Source organism: Cariama cristata, unplaced genomic scaffold (assembly GCF_000690535.1).
Source record: "Cariama cristata isolate BGI_N322 unplaced genomic scaffold, ASM69053v1 scaffold4495, whole genome shotgun sequence".
NCBI lineage: Eukaryota > Metazoa > Chordata > Aves > Cariamiformes > Cariamidae > Cariama > Cariama cristata.
In genome coordinates this window covers 124,674-149,652 of record NW_009615772.1, presented here as the reverse complement: position 1 = coordinate 149,652, position 24,979 = coordinate 124,674, and the positions used below count along the sequence as shown (strand labels likewise).

Here is a 24,979-nt window from a genome sequence, read left to right as displayed (position 1 = left end):
AACAGCCTTAAACTAAAGGTTATTTTCCTTTCAGTAACCACACTCCTCTGGGGAGTTTCAGCTAATGTGGATCTCACAGGAGGTGTACGTATGTGGATTTTTTTTTCCTTCAACTTCTGCCCAACACCAACATCTTTGACCGCGTCTGTCAGGACCATGTGTGCATCTGCGGATGTCTTTACCCTTGTCGCCACCTCCACGGATGACATAAATAGCAAAGCATCTCCTGTCCTCAGACCATAGCCAGATAAAATCCCAGATGTAACAAAAAGAAAAAAACATTGCTGTAGCTCCAAAGAGCATTGAGGTTGGTGGGAAGAGGAAGGAAAGTGGCAGAAACTACAGCTGTGCTGCATGTCCCTGGACATATGGGGTCATTAACTGTACTGGTAAGGCTTCAACTGGAAGATTGTGTTCAGTTTTGGACTCCCAGTATGAGACGGATGGTAATAAACTGGAGAGAGAGCAGCAGAGTGCTGCTAAGATGGTCAAGGGCCTTAAGCATATGGTCAAAAAGGGGCAGCTGAGAGAACTGGGCTTGTTTAATGTGATAAGGAAGAGCCTACAGTCTACAAGTATTTGTAGGGTGTTCACACACACGAAACAGCCAAAACCTTGGTATTGCCAGATGATAACAAGGGGCAACAATCACAGATTGTGGCTTGGGCGGACATTAGGGAAAAAAAAAACACGTTACTGGAGGGTAACACAGGGTACCCAGGGAGGTTGCGGAATTGCCATCCTTGGAGGTTTGTAAGACTTGGCTAGACAAAGCCATCCCTAACCTGGTAAAGTGGCGGTGCTAGTTCAGGAGGTTGGACAGGATGGCCTCCAGACATTCCTTCCAGCCAACATTTCTGTCACAAACTATAAGTCCTGTTAATTGACAGAAACTGAAACAGCTTCAAAAGGAAACGTGGTTGCTTATAGGGGAGGAAAAAAAGTCTATGCATGTATGAAAAATGGACTCTGGACTCTGCAAATCCATACAGGCCAAAAGAAGGAAATGCAGTTAGAGATGAAAGAGAGCATTTACTTTTCTGGCAGTGTTGCCTTAGCAAGTTTAAGGTCATCAGATAATTTTAAGAGAACAAAAAGCAGCCTCACTAAAAATTGGAGCTCTCCATATTTCCTGCTCGGAGTTGGAATACAAAGCCCCAGACGTAAAAGGTTTATAGAGGAGGGCTTTTTTAGATAATACAATACCTTATCCATATTGGGGGTTAAATACACTTTCAAAGGGATAGCTCTTCAGCTGAACAGTCGACTGCTTTGAATGCCAGAAAAGATACTTCACGCACATTGAATGTAACTCCTACGGTTACTTCCCAAATAACCTAGGAACCCTGAATTTACTTGTCCGTGACTAGGCAAAGTTCTACAACCAAGTTCTGAATTGTCTTAGGGCTTCTGTGACAGTTCATTAAAAAAAAAAAACGCACAAAAAAAAAAGAGAAAAAGAATGCTATTTAGCCAGTGAAGACCAGCTGTCCGAGGAATACAGTTTTTCCTCAAAATAGCTGAAGTTTCTTGTGCTGCTTCTCCCTGTAGATGCCTTTAATGAGACTAAGCTGTTTACATTTTTTCAAACCCACTTTATTTCCTGCATTTCCAGCTGCAATCCACAGTCTGTGCTCAGTCCTGGTAACATCAGATTGCCCAGACTTACCATTATATGACCACAAGCAAATGTTTCAAAAACACTTAGGTAAGTGGGAAGGACAGAACCTCTTGTATTTCATAGGTTGGAAGGAACCTCCAGGATCATCTGGTCCAACTTTTCTTGGCAAAAGCATGGTCTAGACAAGATGGTCCAGCACCCAGTGTTCATTTAGTGTTTACTGCACGCGTGTTGTGTGTTACGGACAGTTTGAAAAGCTACAGGAGGACAGCAGACTTCACTCTGGCATCCAAGTAAGCAGCTTGCTGCAGCACATGGGGCAGGTGAAAGGCACTGGAGGAAGGGGACCAAGAGAGAGCAGGGAGCCTGCAGGCTGGCTGGAGAGTCCCGAAAGGAAAAGGAGACTTGTCCGTAACAGACAGACTCACAAATAACCTGCAGGTTGCCAGGGGAAGTGACACTTTCCTTGAGTGTCAGACAGGACCATGCAATTTGGGAAGATGCTCAAAGCTCCAGAGTACAAGCAAGAGGAAAAAGCCAGCCCTTTTGGGCAGGGGGCAAAGCTTTGGTTGTGAACACTAGGGGAAAAAAAAAATAATCTGTCTCCATCAGAAGATTAGAGTATCTCTGCCAGCAATTACCTTGCTCTCATCTGTATTCTCATCAAATCAAGCATTAGAGACTGGACACCCTTTTGATATTTCAGGTATACGCCCTTCAAGGACAAGGTGCAGGTCTGTCTGCCCCTCTGGTGCCTCTGAGCATCTCAGTTCCCTGTCGGCACAGCTTAGCAATCTCACTCTCATTCACAACACCGACTAAGGGGTTCGTATCATTAACAGTAAGTGAGCACTTCCACATCACTTTAAAAAAAAAAAAAAAAGCAGCTTGGGTATTTCTGAGAAGTTTCTTAGAGATGAAAAATAGTGATTTTTATGGAGGGCATTTGTAGCATTTCTTGTAAAACATGTGGAGAAGTCATTATGACCAGACTGTTAGCCATTTACCGCAATGTGGTTTGCTGTCTGCGTGGAACCTGTGGTGCATTCAGGAATTACACGCTGGCCTGTTAAACATGCAAGCCTAGTTACTGCTCTCTTTCTCTAAGAGGATTATTAAAGCATCTCTATGACATTATAAAAACATTTAAAAAAAGATGTTTATTTTTGCTAGCCTGAAGATTGAGTTCACCGTCTTTTCTTAGGTTTCTTTCGGAGTCTCTTCTATTTCATGTTCGGTTTCTATATAAAAAAGAAAATAAAATCAGCAGCTGAACAACTCTGGGTTGCTTTGCAATAACAAACTGGGAGAGACTGGGAAGGAAGGTACGGACACACAGTCTTCGCAAGAATTCACACTTCAAGAATCCAAGAGGATTTTATGCATGAACCTTAATAAGGCTATTTACAGATGATGAAACTCTCCTGTCAGCATCTCTTTAAAGTTTCTCTGCATAAATATCAACAATCTTGCTGGACAATTGGCGAGACGTTAGGAGGCTTATTGCATGCTGTGCTGTGAAACTATCTAGTTTTAAAGAGCAAATGACTCATTTAATAGATATGGTTCTGTTGAAAGAACATTCTTCAGAGCTTAGTAAGAAGTTTAAACGACATTAACATTAGAAATCAATGAGCCAAAAAACTGTGGGCTACTGAGGTCATGGTTAATAAAGACAGCCTTCAATTTTATTTTCATATCCTGTTTTTGGTCTAATCACTTGACCTCATTTTAAAACATGGTCTGGATGTAATTCACCATTCCACACAGAGAGACTGAATCTTTTTCCCAGTTTTACCCTCTTCAGTAATTTCAACTATATCAAACCTGATTTACACCAGAGGAATTGAATATATTTGCTGATATTTTCAAGGAAATCAGCTACCCAGCCCGCAAAGGACAGTCCAATTTAATGGTCCCATTTGGAGCTGTTCTGGCTGCATGACATACAGCTTCTGTTGGCTATGTGACATTAAAAGACATAGGAATGAGCCCGTTTTGTTTGCTTTCTCCTTTGAATGGCAGATTACTCATTCCCCATTGTTCAAGCCAACGTAGACTGGAACTGATGGAACGGCATTTCCCTCAGTGGAAACAAGGTTGCCTGTGGTCTGTGTACAGACTGAAAGCATGCTGAACAAATTTTTGTATTAATTAGGGTTTATCTTTAAGATTCCCTACTCATACACAAGCATTTCAGCAAACAGGCTTTCAATTGTCCAAGGGCTGAGGCACCCTGAAGTTCCTTTTCAAGCTTCCCGACAGAAGGCAGCACAGAAAAGAACAAGATAGGATATCACAAGATAGGATATTTAAAAACAACCCTGTATTTCCTACAAAATGAAGGCATTGCAAGTCTGAAGGAGCTTTTTGATTTGTGCTTATTTTTACTGAAACTCTTACTGAGAAACTCAGGTCTTAGCAAAGGAAGGGAAGACCAAGAATCTGGGAGCTGTGGCAGAAGATAGTCAACTTTGAGCACAAACAGCCTAAATTCGCACCAGTGCTAGAATACACTTCCTGGAGCACTGTTCTTATACGCAAGAGAAACATTTCTTATTGAAAAGAAACACTGTCTCTTGGGTTTGTGAAAGGAACATCCGTTGTTGTCAATAAAACATCTATGTAGAGGGAGAAACACATCATTGATGAGAATGTAGCTATTTCAGCCTTCCACAAAAAATTCTTCAGAAAATACTATTATGAAAAAATTATTCAGAAAGTATTCTTTGAGACATGGTTTAGTGGGTATGGTGGCGTTGGGTAGAAGGTTGGACCTGATGATCTTTGAGGTCTCTTCCAACCATAACAATTCTATAATTCTCTGATTTATCAAAGTTATGCCTGAGCTGAAAGCGAGACTACAGTGTTAGTGGTAACAAGAACCTCAGATGGCTAGACTAGTATTTACTACTGGACAAACCTAGGGTCACTTATTTATTCTATCATTAACAGCTTCAGTCACTCAAATTAGTCACACACTTTCATCGGTTTCAAAATAGGAATCAAAGACAAAAAGGAGTGAGCTTCTAACACTTTAAATTTGGGTTCAGTATAACCAAACCCCACTGCTCAGACATTAAGTCATAACTATCCAAGTCCTGCAGACCTTCTCCCAGATTTCTAGTCAGGGCTAACTCATGACAAAAGTTTTTCTCAAGGAATTCTCACAATTGCTTTCTAGGTTCCAAATGGTGGATTTACAAAAGAGAAACAAGTTATGTGAAAATTTCCAATTTTATTAAAGTTCTAGTCTTTGGACATAGAGTCATCTGTCACCAATAAAAGCACAACTCATATATTGCCCATGATTACTACTGCTGCACTTCACATGTCCCACTTTCTGACATGGCATTGTTTGGCCTCCTTACTTTCCATCGTCTCTCTTCTGATTTATTTTAAACACCTCCAGCTGATGTCTAGACACAAGGGCACCTGAACTGGTTATCAACAGCATATTCAATCATTTTAAATTATTTTTTTTATGACATTGGTCAGAAAATGCCCATCTGCTGTTTTTCAGCCTTTGAGTTTTAATGATTTACTATTGTATAGCAGGAACACAGAAAAACATGAAATGGATTTACAGCCTTGCTGCAAAACTAACACATTCGTATAAGTCATGTATCAGCCCCAGTTTGTTCCAACGGGATCAAGGTCAATATGACTACTACTAGAATAGTTCTGTGATGTTATGTAGCAAAGAAGCCTTTAAATATCAATGGCTAGTGGAGAAAAAAGGCGCTCTCTAAAAAAAAAAGAACAAAGGAGATAAAATTATTTCCCTAGAGAAGTCAATGAAATAAATAGGATTCCAACACTAATACATTTGAAATCTTCAAGTGATTTCTAAAACGGAAAGCTATGAGCAATTTGGTCTGTTCATTCCATTCCCTGGGGACTGCTATGTCCCCATAAGTTGGTGCAACTGCCAGCAATGTCGGTTGTCTGTCTGAAGGGAGAATCAAAATAAAACCTAAGAGAATGCCTTCTCTATCCCCAATAAATAGGATTCCAACACTAATACATTTGAAATCTTCAAGTGATTTCTAAAACGGAAAGCTATGAGCAATTTGGTCTGTTCATTCCATTCCCTGGGGACTGCTATGTCCCCATAAGTTGGTGCAACTGCCAGCAATGTCGGTTGTCTGTCTGAAGGGAGAATCAAAATAAAACCTAAGAGAATGCCTTCTCTATCCCCCACCTTTTTTTTTTTTTTTCTTTCTTATTGCTTCCCTGGTGAAGGTTTTGGAAATCTGCTGGACACAGCTATTTTGGAAATACACATTCTTGCCTGGTTGCTTCACCCATGACTCAAAAACCGATTCAGAAAGCGAGAACTGTGGTAAGAGTGGGTGACTCCAGAGGCTGCAAAGCAGCAAAGAGTGACATTGGCAAGGCTGGATGGAATTGTACCTGCCTCGCTTTCTGTGCCCCAGCCACCGCGGAGAACAACGCAGGAGCAAAGACAGCAAAATGTTTAGGCCCTGCTTCCCCTTGGCTTTGTCTAAACCCAGGCAGACCTCTCTCCCTGGCTGTTCAGACCAGGGAGTTATTGCAGAAATTTTCCTTCTGGCTCACATGCTGTCGGATTCTTAAGAGAAAAGCAAGGGAACATGGTGAGGGACTGAAATAAAGGAAGTGTGAGGAATCAAATGAAAAATGCAACCTGTGTGCATACAGAAAACAGTGGAGACTGAGATTTATATTCCTGGAAAATGTATTTCTAGGATTACTAAAGTATACCTTTCCCTCCCAGTTTGCGCAATCTGCTCACAAGCACGCAGAAGCAAGCTTTTGTTTGCTTTTGAGTTGAAAGACATTCTTTTTCTTCCAGTCTTTGCCATGGAAAAGACAAGCTGGGGTGAAGGATAACTTGTTTTGGCAATAAATAATGGTTCTGATGGTTTCAAATTGTACAACACCGATTCCTGAGTTTCCTTGACTTTCTTAGATATCGGAACCAGCCACCACAGAGTGCTCAAGAAATACTGCAACAACAACATAACGCACACAGCAGTTCTCTTCTTTTCTTCCAGACTGAAAATTGTTTTCCTAAGCAACTGCTCTACAGTAAGCTAGTTTGTATTATAAATACTTTAAACATTTTTCCCACATAACTGCATTTTAGGCACAAAAAAAGATGAACTACTTTGAGAATTTATCTTAAATAATACGTAGTGGATGTATATAGCTTCTGTATAAAGCTACCACATGCCTAAACCACAGCATGACATGCTCTCAGGAACAGAAGAAATACCAAAAATTATCCCTTATGTTTGTAATAGTGCGCCCAGAAAAAACTATGCATAACAAAATACAGTCTGCATTGTGAGAAATGTCTCAGTAAGGATCTCTTCAATAAAGAGCTACATATAAATTAGGGTGCCACTTTTAAGGCAGAAGCAGAGCATTTTATAATTTTGCCATGATTTGTATTTGTCCCTTTTACAGAAGTACACACCCACGTTGGTTCACATGTTTGATTTCTGCATCTCGGTACTTCACAGCACTGCCTGCTGTGCTATGAAGACTTTGTTGACATTTAAAACACTTCCATATTACTGTTTCAATCCAGATCACAAACACATCTTTGACGTGAATTTCCCAGTCATTCCTACTTACCTTGCTTTGGTTCATATGGATTGGTCTTCGAGCACAGAGTTTCCAGATAAAGCTAAGCCAGAGCCCACCTAACATGCAATTTCAGCCACTAAAAGGTGTCCGGTCATGGGACTGGACAAGAAAGAGCCTGAACGTTCTCCTCCCACCCCCAAAATCTGGGTTAGCAACGCTCTAAATTTTCCTAGTGCCCCACACTAGTCCCTTATGGAGACTTAGCCTTTGCCTCCACGTGTCTAAAACAGGCATTTTTGTTAGCAAAATGTCACCAAGAAGATTATTCTTAAAAGAATCTGTTAATTAAAATGTCGATTAAATGTCCTTCACCTATGCCAAAACCGTACTGTGGTCTCTGATAAATATTGTATTCACATGTTGTTAAAACAATAACAACCAGACTAAAAACCTTTTCCCATGGTGAAAGTTATTTAAGGAAGAACCACGTCCCTCTGCCACAACTGCTTTTGTCAGCAAAGAGACTTGCAGATAAAGTTGTCTGTCACTTTGGGAAATAAAATGTTTTTAATTGGATGGGAAAATAAGAAAGATAACTACTGAAAATCCTTTTTTGTGCAGGTAGTTATAACAACACGTTTTCACGAACGGAGAGAAAAAGAGCTAAAATGAATATTGGACTATAACCTCTTATACAAACCCAATAGCGTCCCTTCAGAACAAGCTTATGCTCCAGTTCATTTCACTCAGGACGGTTTCTCAAGGCGGACAAACCAACCCTCACAGGAGCCCGTTGGCAGACAAACGGTCCCAGTTGTTCCGCACGGTTATTTGGCAAGGTCTCCAGCCAGATGGGATTGCTAACGACCCCTGTAAGGTGCTTAAAATCAGGTTCGAGTGTAACACAGGACTGCCATGTTTAATTACTCTGTTGATACAGCTTAACGGATATTGTTCGGTACATAAGAATCAGAGGTTTTGATGAAAAATACAAAGACAAAATAGTCTTTTTCATTTGAATGTAAGGATACCAAAGCCTTGACTACCTGCCCCTGTACAACTCTCCTATGAGCAGGCATCCCGAAAAATTGTTACAGCAGAGGCAGACATTTGTTCAACTTACAAAACATTTCTTAGCCAATGTGCACTAACAACGGACACCGCATTTTACTTGCATTGGACGAATGTATTTTTTAACTATTCAACAATTTTCTGTAGGTTTGCCTGAATGCATTCAGCTGCTGAAAGGAAACTGGGATACAACCATGACCTTGAAGTATTTATTTTTTTTTCTCTCACAAGGATAACTCACATGTGCTCGTTAGCTTCATTTCATTTTGGCCTAACTGTACTTTTTTGGTGTAGCCTTTAAGCTCAGTACTATACACAAAACCTCCCAAATATGCTAGCACTGCAATCAAATCCTCAATTGCAGGCACAGGAAGACGGCAAACTATTTGCTGCTACAACTAACGTAAAGCAATATGAGAAAATCAGACCCCTTTTGAAAACTTTCTTCAGGATGTATTCTTGGGTAAAGCATTTTTTTACTCCTAGGTCACTTAATCAATGCCTATGAACAGCCAAAACAGCTTTTCTTCCCTGACCCATGAAGCCACCTCCTCAGTTATAGGCCAGGACACACCAAAGAAATTAAACTTTGATAATGTGATAACCCCTCGATGGTAACAAAGGATCTTGAGAGCTCCGGGGGGCTGGACTGTCTCTGGATTGAGAACCTAGACAGTGGGCTGAAGGAAAACCTGAGCTATTACCAATGACAGCGATTATAGATAATACAAGATAAAATAATTCAGGTTTAGATTTTTAACATTTATTAAAAAAGCAGGATGTATGTTCATTTCAAATTAAACAGTTAAAAATGTTAAAGCATACAAACAAATCAATTGTGTACTAGCAGCATCCAATTGTTAGAATTTTCTAGAACTCCTCAGTACAGTCTTGGCAAGCTAAAAAAATATTACAACTTGCAACCAACTGACCTCACCATAGTGCAGATAAAACAAACTTTATAAAAACAACAATTTAAGGTTAAATAAGCTTAAATAAAGGTGTTAAATACAAGACACTTGATCAAAGCTTCTGTACAAAGATAAAGGAATTTGGCATTGTACAATTGATGGCTGGCTCACACCATACATGATTTCAATAGTTAAGCAGTATAACTGTTTAGCTGAACATCAACTATACAAAAGGAACTGAAGTCGGGAGTGGGCTAACCCCAGTGAGCCATTTACAAGGCATGTGTATTTTTAGAAAATCAGAACACTGTTTATATTCAGGCACCATTTGTTCCTGCAAATAAATAATCTCTAATGTATCTGCATCCAAACTAGTGTTAAACACATCAGTGCTAACATTTTATAAACACAGCTTTGTGACTATTCACTATACCTCCATTCTTATTGCTATGACAATGTGGACTGTGGAAATAAAACTACTGTACATACAAAAAAATAGAGCACCTTTTAAACATTAAAGTATATGTCTGGTTATTCTTTTTATCTTACAATACTGAAGCCCAAGCTAATGTAAATTGCTTTAACATCTTCACCAGCGCACCTGAAATGCAGGAACTAAACCCCTAAATATTCCTCTTCAGGCAAGCCCCAGCCAAAGCATCTTCTAAAAATGTCTAAAATGACACTAAGGATTTTTTACATTCATCTGCACACAAACAAATATCTGCTACTCTCTGCTTTCTTCACATGAACTTAAAGACGCATTACCACAGTTCTCTCTCCTTTTCAAATGAATAAAGCTGGATAGAGAATGTAGCAGAAACACCTAAAATGGATTGTGAACACAGTGAAATTATTACCCCGCTAATTCAAAAAATACAGCTGTTACGCTGTTCAAAGAAGTATCTTCCAGGGGCCCAGCCATCAGGATTTTTTATCTATTGTATTGAAAAACCATTCCGTAAATTTCCTCAGTTGAGCAGCTGCTGTTTGAGACTCCTCCTGAAGTCTCATGTTATCTTGTCTCAGATGCTGTACCTCCGCTTGGAGAACTGCCTTGTCCTGTTTTTCCTGGTTAACGAAGATACAAACGGAGTAAAGTGAGTACTCGTGATGACAGCATTTATTTTTGTTGTTAATATTTCTGTGCAAGTCATACAGCTATATTTTGTTGAACTCCCTAATCCATCCTGACAACTACTGGCTGTAACTTAATTCTCCAACTACCTCATTCATTCTGAGAAAATATCACAAGCTGAAAAGGAAACTAGGTGCTACTTTAATACAAAAATTATAGGAGTTTACTCCATTTAGCAAAACAATTCAAATACCAAAAGGATAAGCTTTCAGCTATCACAAATCATATGTGAGAGTCCGGGTCATAAGGAACTGACTTCAAGCATACCTTAAGGAAGAAAAATATCTAATTTCAAAATTTTCCCTTACACGATTGTTTTCTTACCCAAAGCAGTCTCATTTCTACCAGTCCTAGCATAGTCTCCAGCTCAGAAATTAGACAGCAAATGAGACACAAAGCCATGTGTCGTTGTTACATGATCAAGATACCACAAGGCAACCAGGATGACAAATCTGGAGCGCTAACCACTTAGCAACAGTGTCCGTGCCCATATCCCTATCCTTGGTTAAATCCAAGGTACCATAACTGGCGATGAAACGCCTCATTCTTTCCTGGGTGTGACTACACGGAGGATAGTTATTCTGGAGTAAAGACCCACAAAGTAGTTATCCTTGGGACAGCTTGTTCACATAACCATTCCCGCAGGACCTTCTGCACCTCAGTGCTCTCATCAACCCCTGGGCCCTGCCATTCATTAATTACACTATCATGTACTTTCTTCCAAGCCCTTGATGAACTCTGCATAAAAATATAACTATTAAAATTGGAGAGCAATAATACCACTAATGATCTCTTACCTTTCTCAGGTCGGTTTGTAGTTGCCGGAGGATGACTTCTAGCTGGTTTACTTTTCCAGTCAGAGTACTGGGAGCATGTTCCCTGCAAAGTAAACCACTACCTTCACTCTGGGTTAGTTAAAAACATTTTCTCCCCCAGCTTTTGCAGAGTAACCCTTTTAGTGATAGCAAAGGAAACAAATCGGTTTAGGTATAGTTAGGAAAACACAGACAAAACCAGCATCAGCAAAAGACCGTTACTGGAACATAAACCCATTGCTATAATATCGGAAATATAACACTGCCTCTCATGCAAACCAGGCAGAAGTTACAATGATTTTAAGAAGGTATGTTTTAGGAATTATTTGCACGTACCCTCACAGCGCAAGTCAAACGTGCTGCTAAATGGTGTGCCGAGCACATTTGTTAAGAAGCTGCTTTCTGATAAGGACTGTACTAATCTGAAGCAAGCTGCAGCAGCAATTATTGTAAACCGAAAGAGCTGTTCTTTTGTCTGGTCTGCAGTTGTGTCATTTCCAGTAAAGGATAAACCTATGGCTTTATGGAGACAAATATTTTGTTTAAAGGTCAAACCATATGAAATATTGCCACAGGTTAATCAAACGCATGAGTGAAGGAAAAATACTGAGAATAGCTTCTGTTTCCTAGATGGCAATGAGCACTGTGGGAGACAGTTTCATACACGTTATAGATGAAATTAGCCATAACATGAATCATTTTGTCTAGAAGGGAGAAGCTGAAGAGAGCAGCTTTATATACAAAGCTGAATCAACTGCTTCATGCAAGTGCACAAATCTGCCAGATTTGCCGATGCTAAAAGTGGAACATCTTCAACAGTCTTTTACAATCCTTACCGATTACCAGGCTGAGGGAAGATGTGGACTTAGAAGTCATTACAATAAATGTGCTTTACCACGTAAGTTAATTTGTGTAAAATTGGTTCAAATTAAAATGTGATAGCCTAACAAGCAAGAAGACTTTTCCCTCCATTTCCTGTTCTTCCACTCCTGCAGCTGAAGAGCAAAACTAATCAAAGATGTGATTTTCTTTTAAAGCATGCTAGTGGACAGATTATACTGCTGAATCTGTGTTTTTAGCCAGTACACTCCTCGCAGCAGGGAAGACGAGGGGGGGAAAAAAAAAAAAAAGAGAATAATCTCTCCCAGGGCACCGGGAAGAATTTGATGAATTGGGCAGTTTGTCGTAAAAGTTTGCTGCAGTCCTCAGTTAAGGATTCTCTTGATTAATTTACCTCTGTATAAATAAAAAATAATGGATTTGTAAGTAGAAAATAGTTGCAAAAGTCAGGTAGGAACACCTGTTCCAAGGTCTGAGACATTTGCTGCAGATAAGGTTATTGCATACGACAGAGCTGAGCTCCTGTTATCAGTTCTATTCAAATGAAAACAGAAATAAGCGTAACACAAATTATTATTGTATAGGAGGAACACAGTGAAAAATTTAATTAGCTGAAACTCTGCATCTCATCATACTCTACATTAGAGGCCTATTCTAGTCAGAGAGCTTTATCTGACTATACTACAAATCTAGACAGAACTGCTCAGAGGTTGATTCCAAGAAAGAACGTTTTTCAAAATTAAAGACACGATCAGTCAAGGTAACAGGTCTGCCATCAAATAGCAGTGAAACATGCATACAGGCAATTTGACATGCAACATTGAGAGAAAATCTTAAAATATTTTTGTAAGAAAAAAGCTTTAACTCTGACATACCCAGTAGCCTCAAGGAAATCTTTTCCATCTGTGGGACTCTCATCCAAAGGTAACTCTTGTGTTCCTTCCAAGCCCTGAGCTTGCTGTATATCACTCAAGGTGCAAAAAGATGCTACTCTCTGATCTGTAAAAAAGTAACATAAGGATACGTTTAAAGCTGGACATATGTATAAAATAAAAGGCTATATTACAGCCATTATCTTGGTTCAGTTAGAGAAATGGATGTAGGTTTCTACATCATGGCTTTGAAGATAATCAGCAGATGTAGTAAAGTATATTCCAACTAGTTGGCTTCCCCACATCTGCATCCAAAGGCAACCCCAAAGCAATTTTTTGTGTCTATCAGCAGAGTAAGACAGATTTGTTTGGACCAGCTAATGCTGATACGAACAGTACATTGGTCTTGATGAAATCTGCAGAAAACCATTTGAGAGTTCAGGGCCACATCCAGTGACAATAAAAATTCTGCAAAAAGGTTTGCATTTTCCATGGACTTAAAGCCATCGGATTCCTCAGAAATCTGCACTGTTCAATTCGTACTGTTTTACTGTCTCAAGCATTTGCAGAACCTAATGGTAATCTGCATACTTGAAAAACAATAAATTCACACTATTTTTATCAATTGAGTTTTTCTTATATATATTACTAAGGCACGCTCTTATCTACATTGGATTCCACTAGAACATAGTCTAACAAGCACAGATGTAATTACCTATGGATATACAGTGTGGTTGCCAAAATATACCAGTCACGACATAATAGAAGTATGCCATGCAGATCATCATTGCACAGAACAGGAGTAAATGATGCATTCATTAGGATTTAATTTGTCATCTTTAAAAAAAAAATAAAAATCCATATTCTATGGAGATTGATTTAACTTATTTCTGTCAAACAAAATCCAGGTCTGTAGGTTTGTATAAATTCTGGCGACAACATGCCTGCCTTGCCCTTTCTCCCCTTGCTCTACCACCCCGCAGGCCCGAAGCTTGCATTGTCATGCAAACGTGCAAACATAGGAAATATTAAAGAAAGTTTACAAAAGGCAAAAGTCATCAATCCCAGACCATCACCTAGAAACGGCGTGTGATGACAGAACGGCCCAAATTCTTCATCTGAGTCAAAACCTGGAATAAGATTTAGAATGTTCCTATGAACAAGAGAGTCCATCTCCACTGGAGGAGCCGTGGCCCTCACGTACAGCGCGCGCAGTGGGATACTCCCCGTGCAACTCGTGCTGGCTCTCGCTCTCGGCCTTGTCACGTCATGTTTACACAACACCAACATTACAGTAAAGCACGAGGTGTCATGCCCCACGTCACTAATAGTAACACCTAGTATCGCGACGTTGCATGACAACTTGGCGTGATACGTAAAAAGACAACCCTCCGAACTCTAAGCACCCAATCGGTGAATACAGGCCAGATCATTTGAACTAGGAAGGAAATTCTGGTTTAAAAGTTCTACTAAACAGAAATAGGAAATCACTAAAAAGCTCTTTAAAGGGATTTTTTTTTTTTAAATGAATAGTTTTAAGGAATAGCAAAGATTGACAATTCATTCTATAATATAGTGAAGAAAAGTAGCACGTCATTTTTTGTCCCATTTCAAAGACCACAGCTCATTTCCCCTGCTTTTACCCTTACTTCTGATTAGTGAGGGCTCTCAGCAAATACAAACATGACTTTTTCATATGTGTTGACAATAAAGTAAGAATATAATTTTAAACACATAATCAATGACATCATTTACAGATTTGAAACTTAAGTTGAATAGATTTAATTAGTACAGATAAACTAAAACTAGGCTCCTAGATCAAACGCAGTATGTAGGCCAGAAACAAGATTGTGTAAACAACCAGTTTGAATTATTGATTTCACTTTTATACTGTTCACATTTTCATTACCGCTTGATAGAAGAAAACAAAGCAAGCAACAGCATACTATTGCTATTTTTTCTATGGCCAACAATAGGTGACATTGTGTCTCGGAGGCAATTCTACTGTACTATCAAAAAAAAAAAAAAATCTGCATTTTTCTCCCTCTGCTGACTAAGCTTAATTAAAGAGAATGGCCTCTTGTCTGGTTTATTTTGTGAGTGGAGAAAATGTTTTGTCAGTTTGATGTCCCCAGCAGCATTTGAAAGCATCTTTTTCTTGATGGAGAAAAGCAGGTGAAAAAACCAGGTACAAGCAGCTGTTAATGAAATCACATGATGTTGTTTTTAAACACAATATTTTCAAATATTTTCATATTCTTTCAACACACAACAAAAATGTAAAAACATGGGTGCTTGCAATGAAGTATAATGTGTGGATTAACTTTTTCTTCCTTGTGTAATCCTTAATGAATTACAACTCCACATAATTTGACAACAATATTAACATTTACAGGAGGAAATTAATTGTTGAAACTTTTCTATTTTCCTAGTATAACTTGAACATATTTTTCCAATATTCCTATCTTTATAAAATATGAAACCATATTCTCACATTCATCAGATGAGGAATAAAACCACTACACGGCCACTAATAACCAAAAGTCTCCAATCATATAACGTACTACGTAAATTCCTGTGTTGCTCTTCAAAGACTAGTTCCTTAATTTTCATAAGCCAGGTCAGTGTCAAAATCATTCTCTGAACAAGTTAGAAACACAATAAATCGCTGTAATAACTAGTATATCAACAAGATCCTGGACTAGCAAAATATTTTGCCTTTGAATACTTTTCAAGTACTTTTAAAGACCCATTTTTATTTTTGTAACTATATCAAATCTCACTGATATCCCTATAAGTAGTCATGCTTAGCAATAGTTTCACCAATTTACTATTTAAATCAAAACTGTTTTTAAACCTGAATTGTGCTAAAGGTTCAAAGAGCAAAATCTTCCTACTGATTTTGGTTTTATTTGTTCTTAACAGAACTGGCTTGATTCTATATTCATGAAAATGAAATCAAAGCTACCTTCACCAACAGTCAATTTTTCAAAAGAAAAGTCAAGTGCATTTCTGACTATGATGCTGTAGACATAAGTTCATACAACCACAGTCTGGTTTGGTTGGAAGGGACCTTAAACACCAGCCAGTTCCAACCACCTGTCATGGGCAGGGGCACCTCCCACCAGACCAGGTTGCTCCAAGCCCCATCCAACCTGGCCTTGAACCCTTCCAGGGATGGGGCAGCCACAGCTTCTCTGGGCAACCTCTGCCACTGCCTCACCACCCTCTTGGTGAAATTCTGCTTCCTCCAAACTACAGGGACTCCTCCTATTCCATTCAAGTGATATGTGCATACTAAACAGAAGAAAATACATGTAAATCTCAGAGTTCATATTTTATCTGGGACATCCTTGCCAAAGCCCACACAGGACCCATGCATAGAAAACTATTTGCAAAAATATATTGGTGTTCATATCAAGAACTTAAGTAACGGTTGACTCAGCAAGACCAAAGATGAGACAAAATTCACATCTCACTTTAAAGTACAGTTGTAACCATTAAGAATTTGAATCTGGATTTTCATTATCCAGACCACTAACAGAGACCAGAAAACACTTCAGATAATTTTGATATACTGGAAAGCAGAAAAGGCTAAAATGAGTATAGTGCATGAAGCTGCTCTCTCATTATTAAGTCCAAGTCTACCCAGAAACATACACTGACATATGCACTGAAGCAAAAAGGGTTACATGTGCATGCAGTAGAAATGACCAAATGTTAGCTAAATATTTTCATTTTTTCTTTTTCTAGTAGCTTAACATACCAATTTGGTTAAAATAATTATCTGTCATGCTGAATGCTTCACTTCTTCCTCATTATGTTATACGTAGCATTACTTGCATTAAGCTATAAAGATTTTAAATTGAAGTATTAAAATAATATTAATTATAGTGGTACAGAGGTTTCTGCACCTTGGCATTAAGAAACACTGCATTCTGATTGGCACTAGTAGAGGTTGATAAAAATAACCTGGAAAAAAATCAGAAGTTGAAACCACCTATTTTAATGAACTAAATCAGAGACATCAGAGGGACTTTCTGAGGCTGTTAATTCCCAAAATATGATTTACCAAACACTAAACAGCCTTTCTTAAGCACAATAACCCAGTTTAAAGTAGCACTGTTGGTACAAAGTTCTGTTGATAATAATAATATTTAGGTTTGTGTCAATTCTTTCTATAACGACAGTAACACAAAGATGGACATCTATAAAGGCTTCTCCTTTGGTTCCCCAAAACACTGAAAAGATCCGAAACTAGCCATCAGCAACATAATACACATGTTGAAAGCCAGTCCTTCTTCCCTATCGTGGAGATCTCTTGGAAGGATAATACAAAAAGAGAATTAAACGATACATTCTTTCATTTTCCCTTAGCCTTTTCTGAGATTTCTTTGTTCTCCGTTTTCTAATTCAACTTTCCAATTTATTCTATAAATCCCTGTGTCTTTACCTTTACTCAGTTCAATACGCTTGCTTTCTTTTTGCTTCTTTAACTTCTCCTTTTTTCACCCCAACTGCCATCTTTAAAACCCTACCTCCTTTGCTGTACAGTCCCATCCAGTTCTATCTATTTTTTATTGTTTGCTTCAGGGACAGACGCAAAAATATTACAACAGTGTACTTCCAGCATGTCAGCCGCTCCTATGTCTCTCTGCAGTTTCCACCAAAATAAGAGAAGGGAATTGGCAGTAGTCTATCCACGTATGAAAGAAATCGAAGGATACCCCTCGCTCCTGACTGCCTGCACGCTAAAGATGATCTCTGGATAAACATCAGAGTCAAAACTCTGTCCCGCAAAGGAACACGGTGCAAAGACTTTAAATAACGTTGCAGGGTGCTCCAGCTTACGGACACTGACCCTCAACAGATAATGCTCAAGGAAAACCCCGTACTGACGCAGCTTCTGCAGCCCGTGGAGGTAACGCCGGCACAGCTCTCCGTTGCACTGAGAAGACCCATCTTAGGAATAACAGACAGGATTTTCAGGAAGAGTTTGAAGTAAATATTCAGCTTCTCACAAAAGTTCTCGCCAAGCAGAAGCAGTGAAAATGAAATCCTCACAAAGTGAAAAGCATTATCATCATACTTCCAACTTTAAAAAAAAAAGTAATGGCTTGCTCAACCATCATGGACCACAGTTTAAAAACTTCTGTTCTGCATAGGACCAAAGCTTCAGTGGGATAAAAGCTAATACTAATTAATAAACAACCTAGTCAACTGTTCATTTGAGGGGAGAGGGGGAAGCTAAAAATGAGGTCACTGTTCTTGTTACACCCATGAGTAAACTCTGAGTACAGATGGTGGTAGCAAAAATCTCGCTACTATATTTAATTCTTAATTCAATTAATGTCAACATTATAAGCACCCAAAAAGGCTATATTTAACATTAATTGAGATACAAATGCATTTTGAGACAGATAGATGAAGGATTGTGAGGCACTCGTTATGGGTGTTGATCTGATCAAAATACATAAGTTGTCAACATACAATCTAGAGAGATCACAGGGAAAAAAAACCCTGACCTTGGAATCAGATTGGTAATTCTAAAAAACCAAAATTAAGAAAAGACCTTGTACAAAGAAAAAACTAAAATTAAGTATTGTATCCAGGTTCTGGAACAGAACAAAACTTTGAAATATCAGGTTAGTAAAGCCAAACTAGAGCACAACTCTAATTTCCTAAATCAGTATTAAAAAAGTCCTATCCATTTTTGTGGCGTTTTTCATTGAGGAGTTGGGGGAGGGAGAAGGATTGTTTATTTCGGGTTTTTTTGAGACAGTCCTATATAGAACGTGATCACATTTCCAGCCAGTTTAATAAAAAGATCAAAGCTGTTTTATATTCAGAAGTGGACAAACTTAAGAATCATCCAGTCTCTTTTTTCACATTGATAGAATGCAGAATAGTAGTTCCAAGCTATTTTTAAATAGTAAGTCGAAGGAACTTCTAAGTCAACAACATTAAAATACATAAGGAAACTTTATCTGCTAATTCATATCCAACACATTCCCTCCCAGTGATTTTTTTATGACATGCCTATCAGTTATTCTTTTTTAAATTACTTTCAAATTGCAAGATATAGGATAGGGAAAGTTGAACAAGGGCCTAAAAATTCTATTCCTCGTACAAATTTCAAATTGCAGTACTATGAATTTAGTCAAAACATTTTATAAATCACCTAACATATACACAGATGTCTCTATTGCAGAGTCCTAAAAAGAACTGTATTCCTTCACAGAAAGCTAGATTGTTATTTACTACTCAAATTCTTACAATAATTCAAAAAAAAGGTAATAAAAAGTTTCTGTCTTGCAACTCAGACCATCAGTTCTTCACCATTATCTACAGATGTAGCTAAGATTTTTGCACTTGAAACCCAACGAGGAAATACTCCTCCTCCCTAGGAGAGGGCACTGTGGACAGCTATGTTGTTCTACTTCTCTCTCTCAAATTCAAATGGTAATTACGCTCACATAACACTTACCAAAGTGAAATTATTTTCATCACAACATTAAGTAGTAAAAACAATGAAGATCCATTAAAGTTTTCAAAGAAAGCTAAAAATACAGGAGCCTAACTGGTACAGAATTACCTTTTAGTCCGCTGAACTCAAAATTTTTTATGAGCATTTAAAAATATTCTTCAAGTACAAAGTTACAGAGTTAGTAGCTTACTGATCCAAATCTATTTTCAGTTAAGATGTCAATAAAAACCAGCAGGACGTTCCCTGAGCAATCGAACACAGAAACGCACGAGAACAGTTAGATTCTCAGCGTCACAGTCCTTCGTGCCCGCTACAACAGGCGTGTTTGAGTAGCACTGAATAGCCATCCATCCACATAGAGTTAATTGGGTTAAAAACTAAAATAGTATTTTAGATTGCTAATCATCACTGTTGGTTTGGGCTTTTAACAATGCCATTTTAATTAGCGTCGTAAGTAGTTCTAAAGAGCTTTTGATCAAATTGAAATTTAATCACTTCATACTTAGGGAAGGAATCAGGTACCAGAAAACTGGTATTCTGGTTGCTTTCAGTTTAAAAAAAAAACAAATAGAACAACACCTCATCACTAACTTCACAACCAGTTCTCCTCATAAAGTTAAGCGTTGTATCTTCTATGACGATGACTGTGGTAAGGTCATCCCTATGCACAGATACCTCTGACCTCCCATATATTCACTAACGAGAGTAACACCAGTCAAGAAATGTTGGAAGTTTTAGGAAGCACGGTGACCTAACCAAAACACCCCTCAGAAACAACAAAACACAAACATTCAACTGTATCTGTTCACATACACACTCAAACCAACATCCACCTTTCTGCATTTATACATTATGTGTAGGTTTCACTCTCAGAGAGGCGAATGAGATTTTTTTCTTAGTTAACCTGGTCTTTAATAATGCAAACCTGGTCTATATCCTGCACCTCAAGTTCTGCTGCTGGAAACGATCACGTACATTTTTGGTGTTTTCCGAGGGCTTATTACGAAAACTGAGAGGGACTGCAACATCATTCGGACTACGCATACAAATTTATAAACACAACACAATAAACTCAGGGAAGCACTACCCCCAGTTTCACTTTAACCATCTAACTGAAATGCTTCGAATCTCTCCTTCAAAGCACCTGATTTTTCCAACGGACTACAGAAGGAACTTAGGCTCCTAAGTGGATGAACTGTATCTAAGATAGATACTGAAAGTATCATGAATACCCCAAATTTTCAGTGACAATCTTCCGCACTGAGAAGTGATACTGCCAACAGAACTAAAGGGCTACGGAGGCAAACACTGGATTTCTGTAATTCAAAATGTGGCTATACAATATATATTTTTTTTAAAAAAGTTTGTGTACTGAACATTGATCTTTATTCAAATTTTCCTGTTACCTTCAAACGCTCGTGCAGCATCTACCAGGTGGGACCAGTCTAGCCCTGTGGCAGTGTCTGGCAGGGGCATCAGGCCAGGATCATTGAATTTGGCTTTATCAGATAAGGACCCATCTGAGAACCAGAATTCATCTAAACAATAAACACAATAATTAGTCTTCCTATAACAATGATGTACAATTAATTTTGAAGCTATTATAATGAACTGTAAAAAAAATGTATAAGCAAAGAGTGCTTATCTTCATTTCTCTTGTTTCTGTCTTTTCCTGTTCAATACTCAGTATGGGTGGGACAATTTTTAAACTTTGGCAGAATAAGATGGGAAGGGTTTCTAAAGGTTTTTTTGTGCCACTTTGCACATGACGTGTTCTTCGCATTTTCATGTGAATGCCGTGTGAGCAGACAGCATCCATTCTTAAAGCATACCATATTAAACCTGAGCACTGAGCAGAAAAGTTGCTAGATACACAGTTATATTTTTAAGAAGGCTGTGAAACAACGTAAGAGATATTTACATGCAGATTTTTATTCTGAAACTTAAATATTTCAGTTCCAGAAGCAATTTAAAAAAATATCACCTGCTTTTCTTTCAATGCATTCATAAATTCTAGCCTATATCCAAAACTCACTTTCACATTGACAATACTACCCTATTAGTTTAATATTTGTAGCTGTGTATCTGAGGACGTAAGACTTGTGTGCTGATCTCTAAGCTCCAGAGTGACCTGTAACACACTGTATACTGTAGATAGATTGTATACTAATTGAAAGGTATAAAATTAGTTCAAACACAGCTTTCAGTTATACAGTCTTTTAGAAAGGTATCACAAACATACATCTTAGTAGAGCAGATGCTAATTTTCGTAGTTATCTTAAATAGTTTTACGTTTTCCTGATTGATCCATAACAATCTTCAATCTGATCAACAAGAACACATTAAATGAATACTGCTGAACAGGCACACAGAGGTTCTTAAAACTGAACATAAACCAAATGCATTATTTATAATCACATTTCATCTTAACCATAAAGCTAGTGATACAATATTGTACTTTTATTACATAGTACAGTCAGGAAAAAAGAAGTTTTGCTTCAGAAGTATCTACTTCTATTAACTAAAAAGGTCAAAATAGTAATTTTTCCTCAAATGTTTCAGAAGGAAATTTCCATCTAGTTATTCGAGTGATTCAGATTATAATATTTATGAGGAATATTTTTTCCAAGAAAACACCGGACACAAAAATCAGTGAAGGAAAAAATGCACACGTACAAGTGGAAGATACATTTTATTTGAAGAAAATGGTATGTTGTCATTGTCCTGATACCAATGAAAAAGAATACCAAAGTCCACTTGAAGTAAAGATTTCTGACCTAGAAATCCAAAAGCAGCAGCCTGTTACAGAGCATTCCACTGCAAGGAGCAATGATTAGAGCATGTCATATTCTTTGCAGAAAGCTTGTTTAAAAAAACAAAAACCAAAAAAAGCATGAACAGGAAAGTGAAGGAGGTTTGCAATCCTCTGTCAAAACTTAAGAGTCCCACAAAGCAAAAATAATGCAGAAGAGGTAGAAACCCTGTTTACCGTGGAACTTATCTTGTTGTACAACTTACATGAAAGATGCAGTATTGTTATATTACAATTGGAAGTGGCTTGACAAACCCCTGTAGAAATGTCTTTCTCAATACCCACTCTTAGTACGCAAAAGCGGATGTTATATGAAATGGACAATGTAAATTCTACTCAGACATCTATACTAAGATTTTATTTTCAGTTCCTTATAAACATACAAAAAATCTTATCTCAAGTTACCTTGGGGTGCAAATACCTTGGAAGCCCAACATCAGAGCAGTCTCTGAACTTCTGTATATGACCCAGGAATTAGAAGAACCTTATTTATGAGAGTGCAAATGTTTTATACATCCCTGTTGTGGAAAATAGACAGAATGCCTTCTCTGAAAGGCTGGCAAGCCAGCTTTTGGTGCTAGACCGGCAGGCAAGCCCTAAGGGACAGCCCTTGCTTTTGTGTGATCAGCCTACAGAGCCTGACTGTGAAACCTGTCAGGAAGATGCCTGTTCCCAGTGCGATGCTGCTGGCTTTCCAAATTAAAGCGTAGGAGTGATATATTCACCAGCAGTCATCCTTCATTATGCATTGTCTTTGTGAGAACCTCAGTTCACCTTAGGGTGGATCCTATTCAGTCCTGTATGAGCCCTGACAGAGCAACTCAACTGCAGAAAGCCTGCCAGCGTCGAGGTTTGAATATTGATAGCTCTGAAAATGCAAGTGCTCATGCTGATGGCTGAAATTATAAGCGGAATAACTGAACAGGCATGAGTATGCTACCACAGCATAACTCATTTTCAAGATATAAACTATGCGTTCTTGTGCAATGTGGGAGGGGAAGAGGAAAAAGAAAAAAAAAAAAAAGAAAAAAAAGCAGCTCTAATGATACAGGCCTCTTTGTGCTTTTGAATTTCAGAGAATATTGTTTGTATTTCAGGAATGCTCTGGGTGAGATGAATTATTTCTAGCCTCCTGTATTTGCCTTTCTTCCCTGCTCCTCTTACCTCGCTGCTGACTCCACTTTTTCTCTGCAGGACTGTGACGCCGGCAGCCGCAGGCTGCCCGTTGTCTTCCTTTGTGACTTCTCCAAAGGTGCCAAGTTATGCTTGAGCATGCCCAACTCTGCGTGTCCAGGAGGATACGCCTAATCTCCTAGGCCACTATCTTCATTGCCCACAAGATTGATTTTGGAGCAACTCAGATTTATCCCTTATTTCCTTTGAGGAAACAATTTAAGTGTTATCTTTCTGTTTTAAAGATTATTTTATTTGCTGTACTCCTTTTGGCACAAAATCATTCATCTTGTGGCTTCTGGTCCTTTCAGTTATGTCACTTCCTACACTTAGGAATTTTCTTTATTTTTGTTATTGATGCATAAAAGTATAAAGCATTTTGAGGAGTCCTTATTTTCACCAAAATTATGTGGTCAGTTCAGTTTCCAACAGGGCTCCTGAAACCGACTGTCAGCTGTCCCACATACCACTGTATTCAAAGAGCAACTAGTTGTACAGAAAAAAGGATTCACCTCACTTAACCTTTTCTACTTCCAAGACAAGTATCCTGCTTCAGCTGGAACTGCTACTTTTATGCAGAGACTGTAGATCATGAAAAAATATCTGCTAAGTACTCCTCAATTACTGTGCTCAAACTAGACATGTCATTTAACAAGTAGATTATCTCAAAAGATGCTGCAGCTCAAGGAACATACCAAATCATAGGCAGACACAAATCCCACTGTCTGCTTCCCGTTCTTTTTCCCTGCAATAAGCAATTATCTCTCTACGGTTCTCTTAAACAACAGTTTCTTTAACCCTTCCTTTCTTCAGTATTGCCCAAAGCGTCCCTTCAAAGATGCCAACCTGCTAGCAGACTTTCTCATGGACATACGTTCACCTTACTGTTAGAACAGTGGGCAGGTGCTCTCAGTAACTACTTTTCCCTTCCCTTTTGTTATTGAAGATAGTCTCGTGTTCTGGTATGGTGAACTATTCACTGTGTGAGAGTCTGTAACAGGCAATGTATATACTCCTTTGGTTGTCCGAATTATTTAATCAACAGCCTTTATTTGCTTACTGAAAAACTGATTTCCAATTTGTTCACATTGTACACCATCAATACACAGTGATGCTCTTCCATTTTAATACTGTTCCTTATCAATGAGATGAGTTTCGAATTGAAGCTAACACTGGCAGTAAACCAGTTTTAAGACAGACTTCCACCTAAGAACATAGTTGCAGATACCCCAGCTGCACTTCTGGCAGCCTGTTCCCTACCGCACTTATAACCTGAGAACTCTCCGAATTTGTCAGTGTGTCATTCCAAAACATTCCCTTCCTTACAACCCTCTTCACTTGAAGTATCCTGCACCTTGCTCCTCTCCTCACAGCACAGGAACCTCACGCCAGTGTATCACATTTTTAGCATTTTTCTTTCCCCTTTCTTTTTGTGTTTCATAATAAGAGTGGACCAGGGTGTTGCAATGTCAGACTGCTTCCACGTCTCTTCCGGGGTTCCCTTCGTGTCAGTGCACTAGTTCTGTATCAGTGGTTCTCATTGTTTTCATTCTTTCCCTGCTAGTTCAGCTGCCATGAATTTGCAAGACAGGGATAGATTTGTACCTGCAACCATGTACGGCATGCTAGAATCACTCAACGTGAACAGCACTGTCTCAGTTA

General features: G+C 38.5%; 1 protein-coding gene across 1 annotated transcript in view; it reads right to left on the bottom strand.

Moving 5' to 3' along the window:
* Nucleotides 1–9,615: 9,615 nt before the first annotated feature.
* SIPA1L2 (signal-induced proliferation-associated 1 like 2) overlaps nucleotides 9,616–24,979 on the bottom strand; it is an 84,358-nt gene continuing 68,994 nt past the window's right edge. The window contains exons 17-21 of the mRNA XM_009699946.1: nucleotides 20,739–20,870; nucleotides 13,922–13,975; nucleotides 12,849–12,972; nucleotides 11,116–11,197; nucleotides 9,616–10,251 (exon numbers count right to left, since the gene is read on the bottom strand). Of these exons, the coding sequence (XP_009698248.1) occupies nucleotides 10,105–10,251; nucleotides 11,116–11,197; nucleotides 12,849–12,972; nucleotides 13,922–13,975; nucleotides 20,739–20,870 (539 nt within the window). The 3' untranslated portion in view covers nucleotides 9,616–10,104. The remainder of the gene's footprint in view (nucleotides 10,252–11,115; nucleotides 11,198–12,848; nucleotides 12,973–13,921; nucleotides 13,976–20,738; nucleotides 20,871–24,979) is intronic.